Raw genomic sequence first — 15777 nt, 5'->3', positions numbered from 1 at the left:
CAATTAATTTATTTTCAATTAAATAAGCCTCTGTTTAATTTATATTTTATTAGATTAGTTTTAAGGTTGAATCAGTTAGTTTATATGCTTATCCTAAAAGATATGCATTATTTTTAAGTTTGTTTTGAATGATCTGTTAAAAATATAATTTTTAACTAATTTACTATCCTAATTACCTTTTTAACATCTTGAAGGTTGTTTATGTGGTTTAATTTGACCATTTGGTATACAATTTGTAATTTTTAAAGTCTGATAGCTAAACTTGCAATAGACTATGATTCAAATTTCTGTTTTTTAAAGTTGTTAGTGTTCTGTCACATAAGCTTCTTACGACTGTAAAGTTGTTAGCTAAACTTCATTATTCTTTCAGAACCTGCAATCGTTAGGTGGTGTTAACATTCTTGAACCATGCATGCATAAGAAAGGATGAGAAAACACAATGAAATAAATATTAAAATGTTTCCCTCGTTATTTCCGTTAAAAAAAATCGATGAAAAAACACAATGATGAGATTAAAGACAAAATAACGAAAATGGACAAAATACACAATTATAACTAAAAAAAACACAATAGGTCACAAAATCTAACGCAATGCGAATAAAATATAATACAATGCTGAGTAATATAACACAATATAAAAAAAGACACAATCAATGACAAAAATAAACACAAAACAAAATGATAAACAAAAAGAAATAGTGATCTTTTTCACTCACAATTGTTTTTTTTTTTTTTTTGAGAACGAGAAAGACGATGGAAACATTTTTGTGCCTTACTTTTTTAGTTTTTTTACTTAAATTTTGAGTTATGATTTTTAAAATTTTTTAAGGGGTTTTTTTTATGTAACTACAAATCCTTCTTATTCTTCTCATTTTGTTCCTTTTATAGAATAATTGACAGCTGGCTAAGATTGGTGACGCATTATTTTGGTATAACAAAGAGTATCTTTAAAAAAAAATGGATTCTAAACACACTGGAGAGATACTAAGGTAATGTTTTCTGAATTTCTTTCTTCCTTGTGTTATTAGCATTATTACATGATATTTATCTTTTATGTGTAGACACTTGGAGAAGCAGGATGAACTCTTTATGGATATTGGATGTGTATAGATCAATGTCACATGAATTACATAAACTTCAAGTAATACTTCTGCTACATGTTTTGTTTTAATTTATTTTTATCATTTTTTTTGTCAACTATTAATGGTTTTTTAACCTCTCTTTAGGTCGAAGAAGAAATGTTAATGCGCGCGTTTTATGATCTCATGGAGGCTCAAGGTCTGACCAAGAAGGTAGGGTTATACATTACTGCACTTAATCATACATATATATATATATGTATATATATATTATTTTTTCATGTTAATTGCATAACTTGTCATGTTCGGATTTTTAATGAACTTTGAGTATATCATTTTATATTTATTGCAGAAACAAAATAGAACTGATGTTTCAGAAAAAAGTGAGCCGCCCCAATCAAAAGTGTTGGTTAGTGTGGATAGCTTAGAAAAATAGTGAGGATGTCAAATACGGTTATGGCCATGTACTTTTTAAGAGGTAAATCTGGCTTGAAGTTCGGTTTTGGATAGCTACTTATTTTTATCAACATGTATAGAAAGCGTGGCTTGAAATGAGTTTTCAACTTTAGATTTTGACCCCAAAATGTTAACATATTGTTAGGACTTGAGTTATATATATAGGTGGTAAGATGAGTGGGTCGGGTAACGGGTCTAAACGTGGTGTGCTAATACAACTTACAAGTCATTTCAACGGGTCAGGGGCCTGGTTTGATATATGTTGATTTAAGATTGGACCAAAGAGTGTAAATGTCATACAATAATGTACTTGTCTGTGATTTTGTTTTAGTAAATAGCTTTTTAATCCCTTTTTGGTAAAAGAATAAGTTGGTCTCCAAAAGACCATATTGCCCTTATATGAAGACCGTCTGTTACACAAACCTGCCGCCAAAAGACCATATTGCCCTTATGGAATCCATGTAATCTCTTTTAAGTTTTGACACTTTGGACCCCTAAAGTTTGTTTACTTTTGCATTACATTATTAACACAAAGACTAAGGTTCCCTAATTACTTTTCAAGGGTTAAAGCTCTTTAAATTTCTATCCATCCAATCACTTTTAATCGTGAAATTCTTCTTTTCTCTCTCATGTAAACAAATAGAGGTGCACAAAAACTCGAATCCGGAACCGGACCCGAAATAAAATCCGGAACTGGTTTTTTCAATACCCGAGTTTTTAATACCCGAACCCGTACCCGACCCTACCCGTAGGGTACGGATAGGGTATGCATTTTGATACTAAAACCCGAACCCGAACCGGAAGCGATTTGTACCCGGTAATACCCGAAAACCCGAATCGGTTGCATACCGGAACCGAGTTTTTCCAATACCTGAAACCGGGTATTTCAAATACCTGATGTATACCCGAAAAATACCTTAATAATACCCGGAAAATATCCCTAAAAAGCAAAACCTTTTAAAAAATTCAATCTATACCCGGAAAAAAGCACAAAAAACCCACAAATAGGGTTTTTTCAATACCCGAAATTAGGGTATTCAAATACCCGGTTTCAGAATACCCGGTTCTATACCCGACCCAAACCCGACGCATAGGGTATGGTTTTTAGAGGCAATACCCGGACCCGAACCCTACCCGGTTTTTACCAATACCCGATTTTCCAATACCCGGTTATACCCGGACCCAGTTTCATACCCGAACCCGGGTATTTGAAAAACCCGATTTGTACACCTCTATAAACAAATGATGTATAATATTTTTGAATACATTAAACTTGTTGAAATACTGAACTGAATAATAGGTATAAAATTAACATTGTCGTTACAAAGTTATTTTAACATTAAGTTACTAAAACTATGTTTAAAGTTAACAGTATCACTAAAGAAAGATCACCAAATGACACTCATATTTTCTTAGTATTGTCATTCAAAGTGATACTTTAAATTTGATTTAGCCCTCCAAATCATTTGACAAGGATACATATTTGAGGCATATGTATTTGTTACCAGGATACATAATACCTATAAAATAAAAATAAAGAACATAAATGTGTATATAAAGAGTAAATACTAACGACACAGCTTTTCAACAGCAATGGTTGGCACGATCATCTAGAGAAAGTATAATTGCAACATACAAACTATTTTTGTGTTGCAAAAAAATCGATTATAGTTCAATTCTCTTTATTAAATCGAGCTTGTATCCAAATAGCATATGATTTAGTTATTTTTCCTCTAACGACCATCTAATAATGTAATAGTGACACAACCAACTGATGGCGATGATACCATTGATGGTATAGAGTTGAGTTCAACCGGTGTTTTCTCACAGAAGAAGGCTGGTTGTTTAGGCGGTGGCAATGGCCCGTCATTGCCCAACATTGATACCACTGATGACATAGTCGGTCTATCTTCCGCTTGATCTTGGACACATAACAAACTAATATGTATGGTTCGGAGTACTTCAAAGTCAACACATGAGTTGCACAAAGATGCACTAAGTAGCTCAAGAGACTTCCCTGCTTTATAGAGTCTCCATGCCTGAATCATAAGTTACACAAGGAGAAACAGTATTTGAGTAATCTCATATAATGGTTTATGAACAAGGATATATAAACTTTATTCAAATATTCTAAATTTTCAAACACCCAAACACTTGAATATCTTATTAGCGCAACTGATTATATGATCAGGTTTGCCAAACTTACATGTCCAAGAAGATTATCATTATGATCTTGATGAGTGAATCCTCTGTTTTTCTTCCCACTCACCATCTCCAGCAACAAAACTCCAAAGCTGAACACATCCGATTTTATGGAGAAGAGTCCATTTGCTGCATACTCTGGAGATATGTAACCCCTGAGTTGATATAAAGACCCTATAAGCTTATGTAATTTTAAGAAATGTGACATCAGTTCAAGTGTCCTAATAGTTTGTAAAATCTTACAAAGTCCCGACTACTTTGTTAGTATTTGCTTCATTCTCTTGTCCACGAAACCTTCTGGCCAGACCAAAGTCAGATATCTTGGGATTCATGTCATGATCAAGCAAAATGTTTCCAGCCTTCAAATCTCTATGAATAATTCGAAGGCGGGAATCTTGATGCAGATAAAGAAGCCCTCTAGCAATTCCATGGATAATGTGGAAGCGACTAGGCCAATCAAGCATCAAACTTTTCACTTCATCTGCATAAAGATCATCTAAAACATGAAGTGTGCAAATAGTAGTTACATGTTCAATTAAGAAATTGTGATAAAGATCATGTAAAGAGAATCGGACCAAATATAAATGAATTGAGGCTTTTGTTGGGCATGTACTCATAAATTAACATGAATTCGTCTCCTTGAATGCAGTAGCCAAGAAGCTTCACAAGATTTCTATGCTGAAGTTTAGCTATACATCTTACTTCATTTTTGAACTCGTCAAACCCTTGGCTTGAAGTTTTTGACAGCCGCTTTACAGCAATTTCTCGTCCTTCTAACACACCCTAACGATTATATACGGGTGGTAAGATTAATGTCACAATATTACATAGCTCAAACAGTTTTGACAAATTGTAGTGGCAAATTTAACGGGAAAGGAAGTCATTTTTATTTAATACTTTGCTTAAATTTGAATTTATTTTGGAGATCATGTAGAGGAATTAGCTGCATATAGTTGGGACAGAAAGACTACTGCTTGGTCTGACATAAGTTAATTACCTTGTAAACTGGACCAAAACCACCTTGTCCGAGCATGTTGTTGATGGAGAAGTTATTAGTAGAATTCACAATTTTTGAGAGGCTGTAAGATGGTAACTCTGCAGGTTCCTTCTGGCTTTCATTGGTATAATCTTCCTCGAGCATCTGTGCCTGTGTACCTACAAAGCTATTTATAATTAGCCTTCCTTCTAGTAAACCTCCTGCTGCTCACTGTTTATAGAAGTACAAACATGACTCAATACTCCTAACCTATTCTAAGCATAGTGGATCGTTTCTTCTTTCTCCAAATATATAAAGCTAGAATCAGGCACGCCACAAGCAAAGTAATTGAAGTTGACAAGACCACTTTGATTACCTTCTTGTTCTTGGACTCATAGCTCGGGGAACCTGCAGTGGTTTTATATAATATCAGCGAAAACTTGTTAGTACGTTTTATGTTATATCATATCTTTATTTGAAACAATAGCCAATTATTTTCCCTATCAACTAGCAAATGCAATGATAAAACAGAGGAAACAAATACTGGTTCATCATAGAAATAAACATTAAAAATATAAAAATATATATCTTCATCCAGTGACTTCATAAGGTTGAAGACAAGTTAAGGTCAATCCTTACCTTCTAATTCAGAGGCGGTCAGTCTTACATATAGTTCTCTTCCTCCACCATTCTCTCTCATGTCTTCAAGATCACCAAACCATAGCAAGCATCCGCTCTGGATATCTCGAATTGCATAAGCTGTACAAGAGCAATTCCTTTCACAGGCCGTCTGACATTCTTCAAGTGTCATACTCACGTTGTACCATGAACTCCGTGTGTCTGGCAATTTGATACCTGAAATTTTCCTAAAAGCATCCTTAACACAATCTAATGGCTCTATTCGTCTACACCCACTTGACCAATTTGTTAATCTCCATTCTTCTGGCCATCTTGGTTCAAAACCTGATAAACAACTACACACAGGAGAGTTGTTGCTGTTACAGGTTCCACCCGGGCCACAAATTCCAGAACGGACACAAACGTCATAATTCGGGTTACTTTGCCATATGACGTTTTCCTGGTCATCCCTCAAAACAAGATTCCCAGTATCCAAAAGCTGTGCCACCGGTCTAATAATATTGGAATCTGGTTACCCAGATGCCCAGATCACAATATCACCACTTATGAGAAGCAGTAACCTCCCATCACTACTGAGTTTCAACACACCCGAAGTATCGTTAATTGGATTTCCGGCGTTGGAAACCCACATATACTGACGAGGAGGTGATATCGTCTTGGACCAGATCCCCAAGAAACGATTATTTGAATCGTTAGGACTAAAAAACCCCAGTTCAAAATTACCATTAGCTGATACTATCATCTCCCAATTTCTGATGGTCTGGTTTACTGTTAAGGTGTCTACTGCAGCACAAACTGTGTGGAGGGAGACTATAATACCTGCACATATTAAAAGTTGGTTAAGCTTTAGCTTCCCCATAATCGTGTCCTTGGCCTCTGATCAATGAGTTAGTTATTCAATGATAAATTTCTCAGTAGATTTTTCATATAAAATTGACTCAGTCAGTCAATATATGATTATGTACTATAATATCGTGGTTCGCTTTTCTTTGACAACCTATTTATTTGTTCGTTCATTCACAACTATATCTACATTATTGTCTCTTATGTCCTTTAGGAGGTATGAGATTATGAAATCAGAACCTTTAACGTAATGTTTATTACTACATGATCACAAGAAACTAAACTTTTATTTTACCCAAGTACAATAAATCTACTCAATAATCATTTCCAAAAACATACACGTACCAATTGATAGAAGGGCATGGCCGTGATTTAAGGGTGTAAATTACTCATTAGCTATTTGAGTTTGGCTTGCTAAAACCTCGAATAGAGCCAGACTTAAGTGAGCTCGAGTCTAAAACAAGTTTTTTTTTTTTAATAAAGTAGCCTGGGCTCGAACTTAAACGACATTCATTTTTTTTATTTTTTTTATTTTAAGACTTTTATAAAGGTTTGAAATGATAGACACATGATCGAGGCTAGTCGGGACAAGTTACTCATTAATAAAATTCTAAGCTTGAGCATTGGAAGGTCACCAGTTGACACATTTGACCTTTCGTATAGTACAAAAAGTCATGAGATGATAAGTGTCCTTGGTTTGAACCAAATAGCAAAATGTGACACGGCACTCCACTACATGCATTTGAATTTTTCTATTTCTTGCAATAAATAAATGGTTAATTTGTGATTTATATATTGTTCCTTACTACAGATGTCACAAAATGTACATATTTATCATCTATAGCAATAGAATATAATAAAACTATTTAATGTTGTTATTACAATTTTGAGTAAAATGCCAAAATCTTCCACGAGTTTTGGTTAATAATGTGATTTTCGTTTATGACATTTTTATGTATTTAGATCATCGATGTTTTCTACTTCTTGATAATTACGTTTAAATTGTTAACTCTATTAATCATTAAGTTATAGGTAAAATTTTCTTTTATTTTTTTTTACTTATTTATTATTCTAATCACTTTTAACTCATATTTCCACATGTAGGTCCCAAACGTCCGGATATAACGCACGAACGGATTTTACATTTGATAAACGTTCGAGACGGGTGTGTGACATCATACGATCGGACAAACAATATAAAGATAATATAGATAACGAATGATCCCGTAATCGATAAAAAGATTAGTGGATCAAACGAACCGACCACACCCAAGGTGAGCTCCCCTTGGGTGGGAGATTTACACCATAGAAAACACCCACATACAATAATACATAAATCCCCTATTTAAAGCCTAACACCATATCTCCTAGAAGCCGTTTCCCCATTGAAGCTAATCGCGCGTACCAAATCCATCGTTTCGTGTCCGGTTTCTCGCCGACATAAATTATTAACTTGATCGTAAATATATAATGGGCTTCGTAATTTAATATTGCAAGTCACAACATTTTATCCTTACACCACAACCACTTTAAATGATGTAAACTCTATTAATTTGCAGCAACGGTTCACCGACCACCATCAACCGACCACAATAAGCAACAATCACCGCCACTAACAGCCACCATACCCTACTTCTAATTTTGGGGAGTCCAAGAACCACCATAAATAGATTAGAGACGGCATGATTAACAAGTTTAATCATGTCTTAAACATGTGCCATATTACCCTCCCAAACTCTAACAACCACTCCATCTTCGTATTATGAATCCGTAAATTGGTGGTGAAATCCCACCAACTCCTTGCATCTCACTTAATCCGTAGTTTATTTTGACTTATGGTCAACCGGATATATGAGCAGGGGAGGCCCGGGGATGTGCGAGCCGCACCTCCGGCTGGGGCACACAATTTTTTCGGGGGGCAAAACTTTTATATATGTGTATATATTTTTCAATAAAGAATCCCGAGTCGATCGACATCGTCAATCAGTTGATTCGATCATTAATTCTGGTGTTTAAACACGCCGAAAATACTCTCACCGTAATATCTTTGCCGGAAATCAAGCGACGTTAATGTGGAGAAGATGACTTAAGTTTAAAGAATGGCAAAAATAATTCATGCTCTATATTTATAATTAAACCTATTAGTTATATATTCACCCTTTTTAGTTTTACTTTAGTTACACTTCACTCTTAACATAATAACTTTTATTTTTACAACATACCAAATCCTTTTATTAAGTTCAAAAGATTATTTTATATTAAAATAATATATTAATTCTCATAAATTTTGTATTAATAAATCATATAAGTATTTAATTTTAGAGTTTCGAAAATTGGGGTATTACGTTAATACTATATATATTTTATATGTTTTTAGCTATAACATTATCATCATTTATAAAAAAATATCCTGTATATTTCGTTATTAATTAAAGCTTGTGGGCCTTTATATTTCAGCTCGGCCTAGGTACTAAAAATCACGGAGACGGCCCTACATATGAGTTCCACCGCCTCCTTTGAGGCATCGAAGCCTAATACACGATGTGGAGCTACTGTTGGTGGCCGTAAAGGTCATAGAGGTTTCAAAATCAAAAGTGTTCGTAAGTCTAAAGGTGTTGTACAGTGTAGCCCTATGTTACTGAACCTTATGGTTCCCGGATTTGACGAAGAAATTGTTGCAAATGATGTTTTCGTAAGCCGTTGCCCATGGATGAGCAACGTACCAAGGTTGGCGACTACTGTTGGTGACTGGGCAAGAAAAAAAGGCATGTTTGGGTGGCGGGTATTAGGGGGGGGGGGGGAGTTTTTCCAGACGAATGTTGGTGGGAAAAAAAAACATGTCACCAACACCATTTTGCTAAATATTTTAATGAACATATTTTTGGTAAACATTTTCCACACTAACACTCTTTTGGTAAAAAAACTACAAAAACAAGTATTTAATTTGCATGTGTTACGGCGTGTTAAATCACGAAAAACCATTAACATTCTCAAAAGTCTATAAAATTGAGGCTTGACCCATTCAGAGAAAGTCACTTGCAACATTCAAACCTGGGTCTCTTGCCCCCAACAACAAGCTAAGTGGGATTGATAAGTTTCAAAAGTTTCCTCTGGTTAAGGGAAGACAGATTTCAGTTGGCCAATTCTTCGATATATTTATGGAGCTTTGGACGTGTGGATGGGAGGGGGCATTGATCTTGACACCTGGTTTGATATTTGCCAATGACATTAGGCAAAAACATTTTTTTTTATTTTTTTTATGTAACTCAGGACGACGTTGATTCATTTGTGGTACATGTGACATTTGAGTTAGGTGTATTGGTCCCGAATATTCATTAGAGTTAATGAAGGAGGTTCAGGTTTGAGAGAACATTAAAGGATATATGGCTATTCTCGGTCTCTTTTATAGTAAACTATTAGTTTGCATTTATTTGGGGAATCTTCATTCCTGGACAATGAAATTTGGTTTTATATATGTGATGTACCTATAAATTTTCAATAAGGTGGTGAGGAAGAAACTTGAAATAATCCGTGCATCGATATGAATCAAACCATAATATTACTCCCTTCTATTACCTTCTTTTTTCTCATGCTAAGTAATTCTAGTTTATCATTAGATACCATACCTGTGAATCAAAACTTCTTAGATGGTGAGACCATTGTTTCACCGAATGCAAAATTCGAGCTAGGTTTCTTTAGTCCAGGCAGTTCCAAATATCGATATCTGGGCATATGGTATAAGAACACAATACCTCATACGGTTGCATGGGTTGCTAACAGGGAAACACCACTTACAGATTCCTCTGGTATGGTCAACTTGGACAGCCAAGGGATCATGTCTCTTTTTAATAGTGGCGGTGCTATCATTTGGTCATCCAACTCCTCGACGTCTGGTATAAATGTCAATCCCGTAGCACAACTCTTGGATACAGGTAATCTGGTAATTAAGAATGAAAGTAAAACCAACAAGAATATTCTCATTTGGCAAAGTTTTGATTACCCTGGAGATACCTACTTACCAGGAATGAAGTTGGGGAAGAACTTCGTAACAGGACGAGAGATGTACATGACATCATGGAGGAGTGTGGATGATCCTTCCCCAGGGGAGTATACAATCAGGTATTCAATGGTTAAGGGTAACTATCAGCAAGTATATATTAGGAAAAGCTCTGTTACTGAAACAAGGTTTGGGCCGTATAATGGCATAACGTTTGCCGGCCAGCCAAGTTATAAAGCTACCCCGGTTTATATATTTGACGCTCATATGATTGCCAACGAGAATGAGATGTATTTTAAATTAACTTTTATGAGCAACTCTTTGATGTTAAGGCTGATATTGACTCCGGGTGGGAAGTATGAGATCTGGCATCTGGACATGCATAACCAAGAATGGACGCAGGATTTCTCATATCCCTCGGATAATTGCGATAGTTATGGACTATGTGGCCCATATGGAATTTGTAATGCTATCAGTTTTTCGAATTGTGGGTGCTTTAAAGGGTTTGAACGAAACTATAAACAAGAATTGACTCCTTATAATAATTGGAGTAGTGGTTGTAGACGAACCAAATCTTTGGATTGTTCGCCCAAGGAGGGATTTCTAAAGTTGTCAAGCATGAAATTGCCGGACACTCAGAATGCTGTGTTTCATACCAATGTGAGCCTTCAAGGATGTGAGATGGCTTGCAAGAGTAACTGCTCATGCACCGCCTTTGCAAATCCAAACATGACTGCTGGTGGAGTTGGATGCTTGTTATGGTTTGGTGATCTGATTGATATGCGAGTGTACCAACTAAATGGGCAAGATCTTTATGTTAGACTGGCAGCCTCAGAATTATTAGGTAAGCTAATACATTACTTCAGGTTTATGCGAAAGCATTTTAGTAACTACTAGAAAAAGAGATGTTTTTCTACATCTGAATTCGTAGGAAATTTGTTGGAAAATTCAGTTTCTAACAATTTTCCAACAAAAAGTTACGTTGGAAAAACACATGCTTGAAAATCGTTTTCAACCGTTTTCCAACAACTTTTCTTACAAAATTGCTACAAAAACATGTGGTTGTAAACTTCCTACAACTTTCCTACAAAAACTATTTTGACTTAACATAATGTTTATTAGATAATGTTGTAGCAAAGTTGTAGCTTATTATTTTTGTTGGAAATCTGTTGAAACTACTTATCGTAGGAAATTTGTAGGAAAGTTTTGTGAGAAAATGACTTGTTTTCTAGTAGTGAAGCTGATTATGTTGTTATTTAATCTTTTGAAGCTTAGAGGTCTTGTTTTTGGATTTTACAAACTAAATGAACTGAGGTTACATGTGTTCTTTGTACTGAAAATTTGACAGTATTTTGTTTGTTATAACTTTTTAATTGTTACAGCTAATTCGTCAACTGTGGTTAATGATGGAAACCGTGGAGTTCATTCTAGATTTTCTAGAGAAAGACGAGTAGTTATTACAATCAGTTTGTCAACATCAGCAGGGTTGTTTGTGATATTAGCAACTTGCACTTGGATTAAGAGAACGAGTAGAGCAGATGTCGAACAAGAAGGCAAGTGAAAATTTTCTAATCAATACCATAAAATCAGATTTTTTTAAAAAATATAAGTTTTGTCTCAACCTACTATAATTTCTACATGCAACAGTAAAGGTCCTTGAAAAAGATCACAAATGTAGCAGAAGGAAGGGAAGCATAGAGTTGCCAGTGTTTAGTTTATCAACAATTTCTAGGGCAACCAATAAGTTCTCTATCGATAATAAGCTTGGAGAAGGGGGATTTGGTCCAGTGTATAAGGTAACAGGGCATGACTATAAGCATCAACTGCACGGGTGAAAAAACTGTATGCCTAATAATGCTAAAATCATCCAGGGTGTGCTAGAAGGACAAGAGATTGCTGTAAAGCGTCTTTCAAAGGCATCTAAACAAGGGCTTGATGAATTCAAGAATGAAGTTATATGCATTGCTAAACTTCAGCATAGGAATCTGGTCAAGCTCTTAGGATACTGCATTCAAGGCGAGGAGACAATGCTGGTTTATGAATACATGCCTAATAAAAGCCTAGACTGGTTTATATTTGGTTGGGTTCTCTTTCAAATCAACAGAAGTAATTTATATAGTAGAGAAGAAAAACAATTCAAATAATATACTAAATCAAGCTTCTTTGTTTTTCTTTTTTTTAATATTCTTTAGATGATTTAAGGAAGTCATTACTTAACTGGCCACAACGTTTCAACATTATTCATGGGATTGCTCGAGGTCTTCTTTATCTTCATCAAGATTCCCGACATAGAGTGGTTCACAGGGATTTGAAAGCAGGAAACATTTTGCTTGATCATGACATGAATCCAAAAATATCAGACTTTGGTTTGGCTAGAATGTTTGAAGGACATGAGAGTGAAGCAAATACAAAAAAAGTGGTGGGAACATTGTAAGAATCCTTCAACTTTCTATTCTATTTTATTTCATTTGTCTTTTGCCTATTTATCATTTTCCTGGCGTGTACCTTCTACACAGGGGATACATATCTCCAGAGTATGCAGCAAACGGTCTGTTCTCAGTAAAGTCTGATATTTTTAGCTATGGGGTTTTGGTGTTGGAGATTGTGAGTGGAAAGAAAAATAGAGGTTTTGTTCATGAAGATGACGATGATATTAACCTTCTTGGGCATGTAAGAGTGTTGAATACGGTTATTTCATTGACGAATTGAACTGATCTTTGTTGGTTACTAATTTAATTGTTTTAGGCTTGGAGACTATACAAAGAAGGCAAGTCTCTTGATCTAATTGACACATCATTAGGTGATTCGTGGTCTACTTATGAAGTGTTGCGATCAATACACATTGGTTTATTATGTGTACAACCTCGAGTGGAAGATAGACCTTCCACAGCGGGAGTGGTTTCCATGTTGGCCGGTGAAGGATCACTACCTTCTCCGAAAAAACCTGCTTTCTTCTTTAAAGGAAGTGAAATTGATTCTGTTTCAATTTACCCATCATCGATTAATGGAGTGACACTAAGTGAAATAGACGCTCGGTAATGAGATGAAGTGGAAGATGTAATTCTTACGCCAACCTCCAGAGTAGCATCAGACTTGCCTTTTAAGTTGTATTGTAATAAGTACTCTGGTTTAAGATTCTCTAATCGTGTAACAGGTTGTCTTTACATGTGCTTTCATTCATCACAACATAATAGATATTGGATCACGTTAATATAAGAGTATTGATGAATCAGAATCCAGTTGAAGCTTCTTTATCTTCTGATTCGACCTTGGAGAAACGAAACAAAGGATTGCAACTGATTTGAGCTATCTATTCTTGGATTACATGAACATTCAATCCAATTTATTTTAATTGTCATGTTTCGATTTCACATCAAAACAAACAAAAAATAATTGAACTTCATCTCTTATATTATATCCAAACGTCATTTTGGGTCTTATACATGTGTACAATCAGTTTATACCGGCCATTGGGCATTAATGAACATTGCCATGTGTTAGTGAGCAGCTTTGGCTACATAAACCCACATTAGGACTAATTAGGTCATTACAAATCATTTTTGGGGCTCATGGTACATGTGTATGATTACTATACACTTTTGGGTCTTAATGGGGCTTGAAATGTGTTAATGAGTTATTTTGGGTACACAACTCACAAATAGTTCATAACAAGTTATTATGGCCCTCATGATACAAGGTATGTTTATTTTACATTATAGGGCTTTGAAAGGATTTTCATGTGCGAGTGAGTTGTTTTGGATATAAAAACCAGGTCATATAATTGTCATATTTGGCTTCATTATTCACGCGGAAGATTACATTTACACTCTTGGGTTTTAATGTGTCTTATCATGTGTTGGCGTTGTTTTGGCTACGCAAACCACATTAGGTCATAACACAAATGCATGATTACTTTGCACAATTGGACCTTCATGGCCATGCACTGGTGAGTTGTTTTGGCTACACAAACTCACACTGTGTCATTATAGGTCATTTTAAATCTCATTATACCTGTGCATGATAACTTTACACTATAAGTCTTTCCATGTGTTATTGGGTTGTTTTGTCTCCTCTACACATGGCAAGACCCAATAGTGTAAAGTTATCATGCACTTGTATGAAATCCAAGATGACCTGTTATGACAGTTTAAAACAACCCACTAAATACAGTGATATTGTAAGGCATTTAGACGACCCACGATGCGAAGGGATAATCGATCACCTTGTTGGCAGCTGTATCATCCGCACGCATGGCAAGCAGTGGTGACGGAGGTAGCATCCCGAACCCGCACTTGTGTGCATGGACGAATAGTCAAGGTAGGCCCGACTCACTATTAAAACCCCTTTGTTTTCTTAATCTTATCGGTAACAAAAAAAAAATATAAAATTAAGTTTTGTTTTATTGTTTTTAAGTCTTAATAGTAATATCTAAAATAAATAATTTTAATAAGTAATAGTCGGTTTTTATGAAAAACCATCGATAGCAATATTTAACTACCTCCTCCTACTTCTAATTTTATTTTCTATGTTAAGTTTTATTTGTGTATTTTTTTAATGTAATGCAAGCTTATCTATTTATTTCTATTTTGTTTAATAATTTTTCGATTAACTGAATTATTAGTTTACTAAAAAGAATATAAATTTGTTAAGGGATATTGGTTTTTAATACTCTTAACTTTAACTCATTGGATGATAACACTTCCAACTAACGATTTGTCTCCCACAACTCCTAATTTTAACTTGTTTTCTTCTGTCACTCCTAAACTTAACGGATCCTAACATCGATAGTTTTTTTTTTCTGACGTGACATGTTTTTACTGATGTGTCAAATATGTTATGAAATAAAAGAAAAACCCTAACCAAAAAACAAATAATACACACACATACATACAGACACAAGCACCACCACCACCATTTGATAGCCACGGTCTGCACCACCACCACAGACCTCCACCACTTACGGCCTATATCGCCACCTTCACCACTACCGCCGGCGTCACCGCCTTCACCACCACCACCAACAGCTCCCACCGCCACCACGTTTTTACAGTGAGTTCCGCCGTTAACGATGGGGTAGCGATTCGAGGTAATAAACATTGTGTTATTCTCGTTTCTTTATTCCGATCAAAAGCTCTATTCTAATGTATTCAAACTGTAAACAAGAAGATTGAATTTTAGCAAAGTAAATTGGGCTAGTCTAGGGTTTGGATGTTGATGTAGCTGCTTACGATAGTGGCGGTGAAGGCCGGTGGTGATGGCGAAGGTGAAGGAAGTGGAGGCTGGTGGTGGTGGAGGCCAATGTGGTGGTGCAGATGGTGGTGATGGAGTGCTGGTATATGTAATGGTGTATATATGTTTGCATATATATATATATGTATGTATATAATATATATATTGGTAAAAAGTAAAAACCCGTGCGATACGGCGACACCAATTTACAATACGATACACTGGTGAGCTTTCATAAATTTTATGTGTTTATATATATATATATATATATATCGATCCTTTCATGATATTATTTCAAAAATTCTACAAAATATTGTTGGTACATCAAAATATTCTCGATTATCAACACTAAATAT

The 15777-nt window shown here is 35.2% G+C and overlaps 3 protein-coding genes and 2 long non-coding RNA genes across 5 annotated transcripts in view; 4 read left to right on the top strand and 1 right to left on the bottom strand.

The window, feature by feature from the left end:
- Nucleotides 1-1094: 1094 nt before the first annotated feature.
- On the top strand, nucleotides 1095-3370 carry LOC143550178 (uncharacterized). The gene is made up of 4 exons (XR_013138280.1): nucleotides 1095-1141; nucleotides 1227-1292; nucleotides 1432-1557; nucleotides 3295-3370. It is a non-coding gene; the product is annotated as an uncharacterized LOC143550178 (long non-coding RNA).
- Nucleotides 3150-6238, bottom strand: LOC143550168 (G-type lectin S-receptor-like serine/threonine-protein kinase SD1-1). The gene is made up of 7 exons (XM_077040872.1): nucleotides 5353-6238; nucleotides 4984-5121; nucleotides 4735-4892; nucleotides 4313-4520; nucleotides 3981-4218; nucleotides 3742-3892; nucleotides 3150-3574 (listed from the first exon to the last, which is right to left on the bottom strand). Exons 1-7 carry the CDS (start codon nucleotides 5522-5524, stop codon nucleotides 3269-3271), a joined length of 1371 nt encoding a protein of 456 aa, XP_076896987.1. The 5' UTR covers nucleotides 5525-6238; the 3' UTR covers nucleotides 3150-3268.
- Nucleotides 3526-3945, top strand: LOC143550184 (uncharacterized). The gene is made up of 2 exons (XR_013138281.1): nucleotides 3526-3611; nucleotides 3727-3945. It is a non-coding gene; the product is annotated as an uncharacterized LOC143550184 (long non-coding RNA).
- A 3103-nt stretch (nucleotides 6239-9341) lies between the features above and the next one.
- Nucleotides 9342-15777, top strand: part of LOC143550258 (G-type lectin S-receptor-like serine/threonine-protein kinase At4g27290) — a 33474-nt gene continuing 27038 nt past the window's right edge. Inside the window, exon 1 of the mRNA XM_077040945.1 lies at nucleotides 9342-9367. The gene's annotated coding sequence lies outside the window, so the exon portion shown is untranslated. The remainder of the gene's footprint in view (nucleotides 9368-15777) is intronic.
- Nucleotides 9653-13443, top strand: LOC143549724 (G-type lectin S-receptor-like serine/threonine-protein kinase At4g27290). Its single transcript, XM_077040562.1, has 7 exons — nucleotides 9653-11036; nucleotides 11575-11745; nucleotides 11837-11988; nucleotides 12064-12271; nucleotides 12385-12622; nucleotides 12709-12862; nucleotides 12938-13443. The coding sequence occupies exons 1-7, from the start codon at nucleotides 9737-9739 to the stop codon at nucleotides 13229-13231; spliced, it is 2517 nt and encodes an 838-aa protein (XP_076896677.1). The 5' UTR covers nucleotides 9653-9736; the 3' UTR covers nucleotides 13232-13443.

Source organism: Bidens hawaiensis, unplaced genomic scaffold (genome assembly GCF_021521415.1).
Source record: "Bidens hawaiensis isolate Kalapana, Puna unplaced genomic scaffold, B.hawaiensis_p1.1 tig00000978_1, whole genome shotgun sequence".
Lineage (NCBI taxonomy): Eukaryota > Viridiplantae > Streptophyta > Magnoliopsida > Asterales > Asteraceae > Bidens > Bidens hawaiensis.
Note: the sequence above shows the minus strand (reverse complement) of the source record. Positions and strands in the feature narration are given on the sequence as shown.

Excerpts from the sequence above, each read along its gene's own strand:
- LOC143550168 (XM_077040872.1), bottom strand. The coding sequence starts at position 5,524 with ATGACACTTGAAGAATGTCAGACGGCCTGTGAAAGGAATTGCTCTTGT. Across the intron at positions 4,219-4,312 it reads CCTCAATTCATTTATATTTG|ATGAAGTGAAAAGTTTGATG; the intron begins GTCCGATTCTCT and ends ATCTTTATGCAG. Across the intron at positions 3,893-3,980 it reads AACAAAGTAGTCGGGACTTT|GGGTTACATATCTCCAGAGT; the intron begins GTAAGATTTTAC and ends ATATCAACTCAG.
- LOC143549724 (XM_077040562.1), top strand. The coding sequence starts at position 9,737 with ATGAATCAAACCATAATATTACTCCCTTCTATTACCTTCTTTTTTCTC. Across the intron at positions 11,989-12,063 it reads GATTTGGTCCAGTGTATAAG|GGTGTGCTAGAAGGACAAGA; the intron begins GTAACAGGGCAT and ends AAAATCATCCAG. Across the intron at positions 12,272-12,384 it reads CCTAGACTGGTTTATATTTG|ATGATTTAAGGAAGTCATTA; the intron begins GTTGGGTTCTCT and ends AATATTCTTTAG.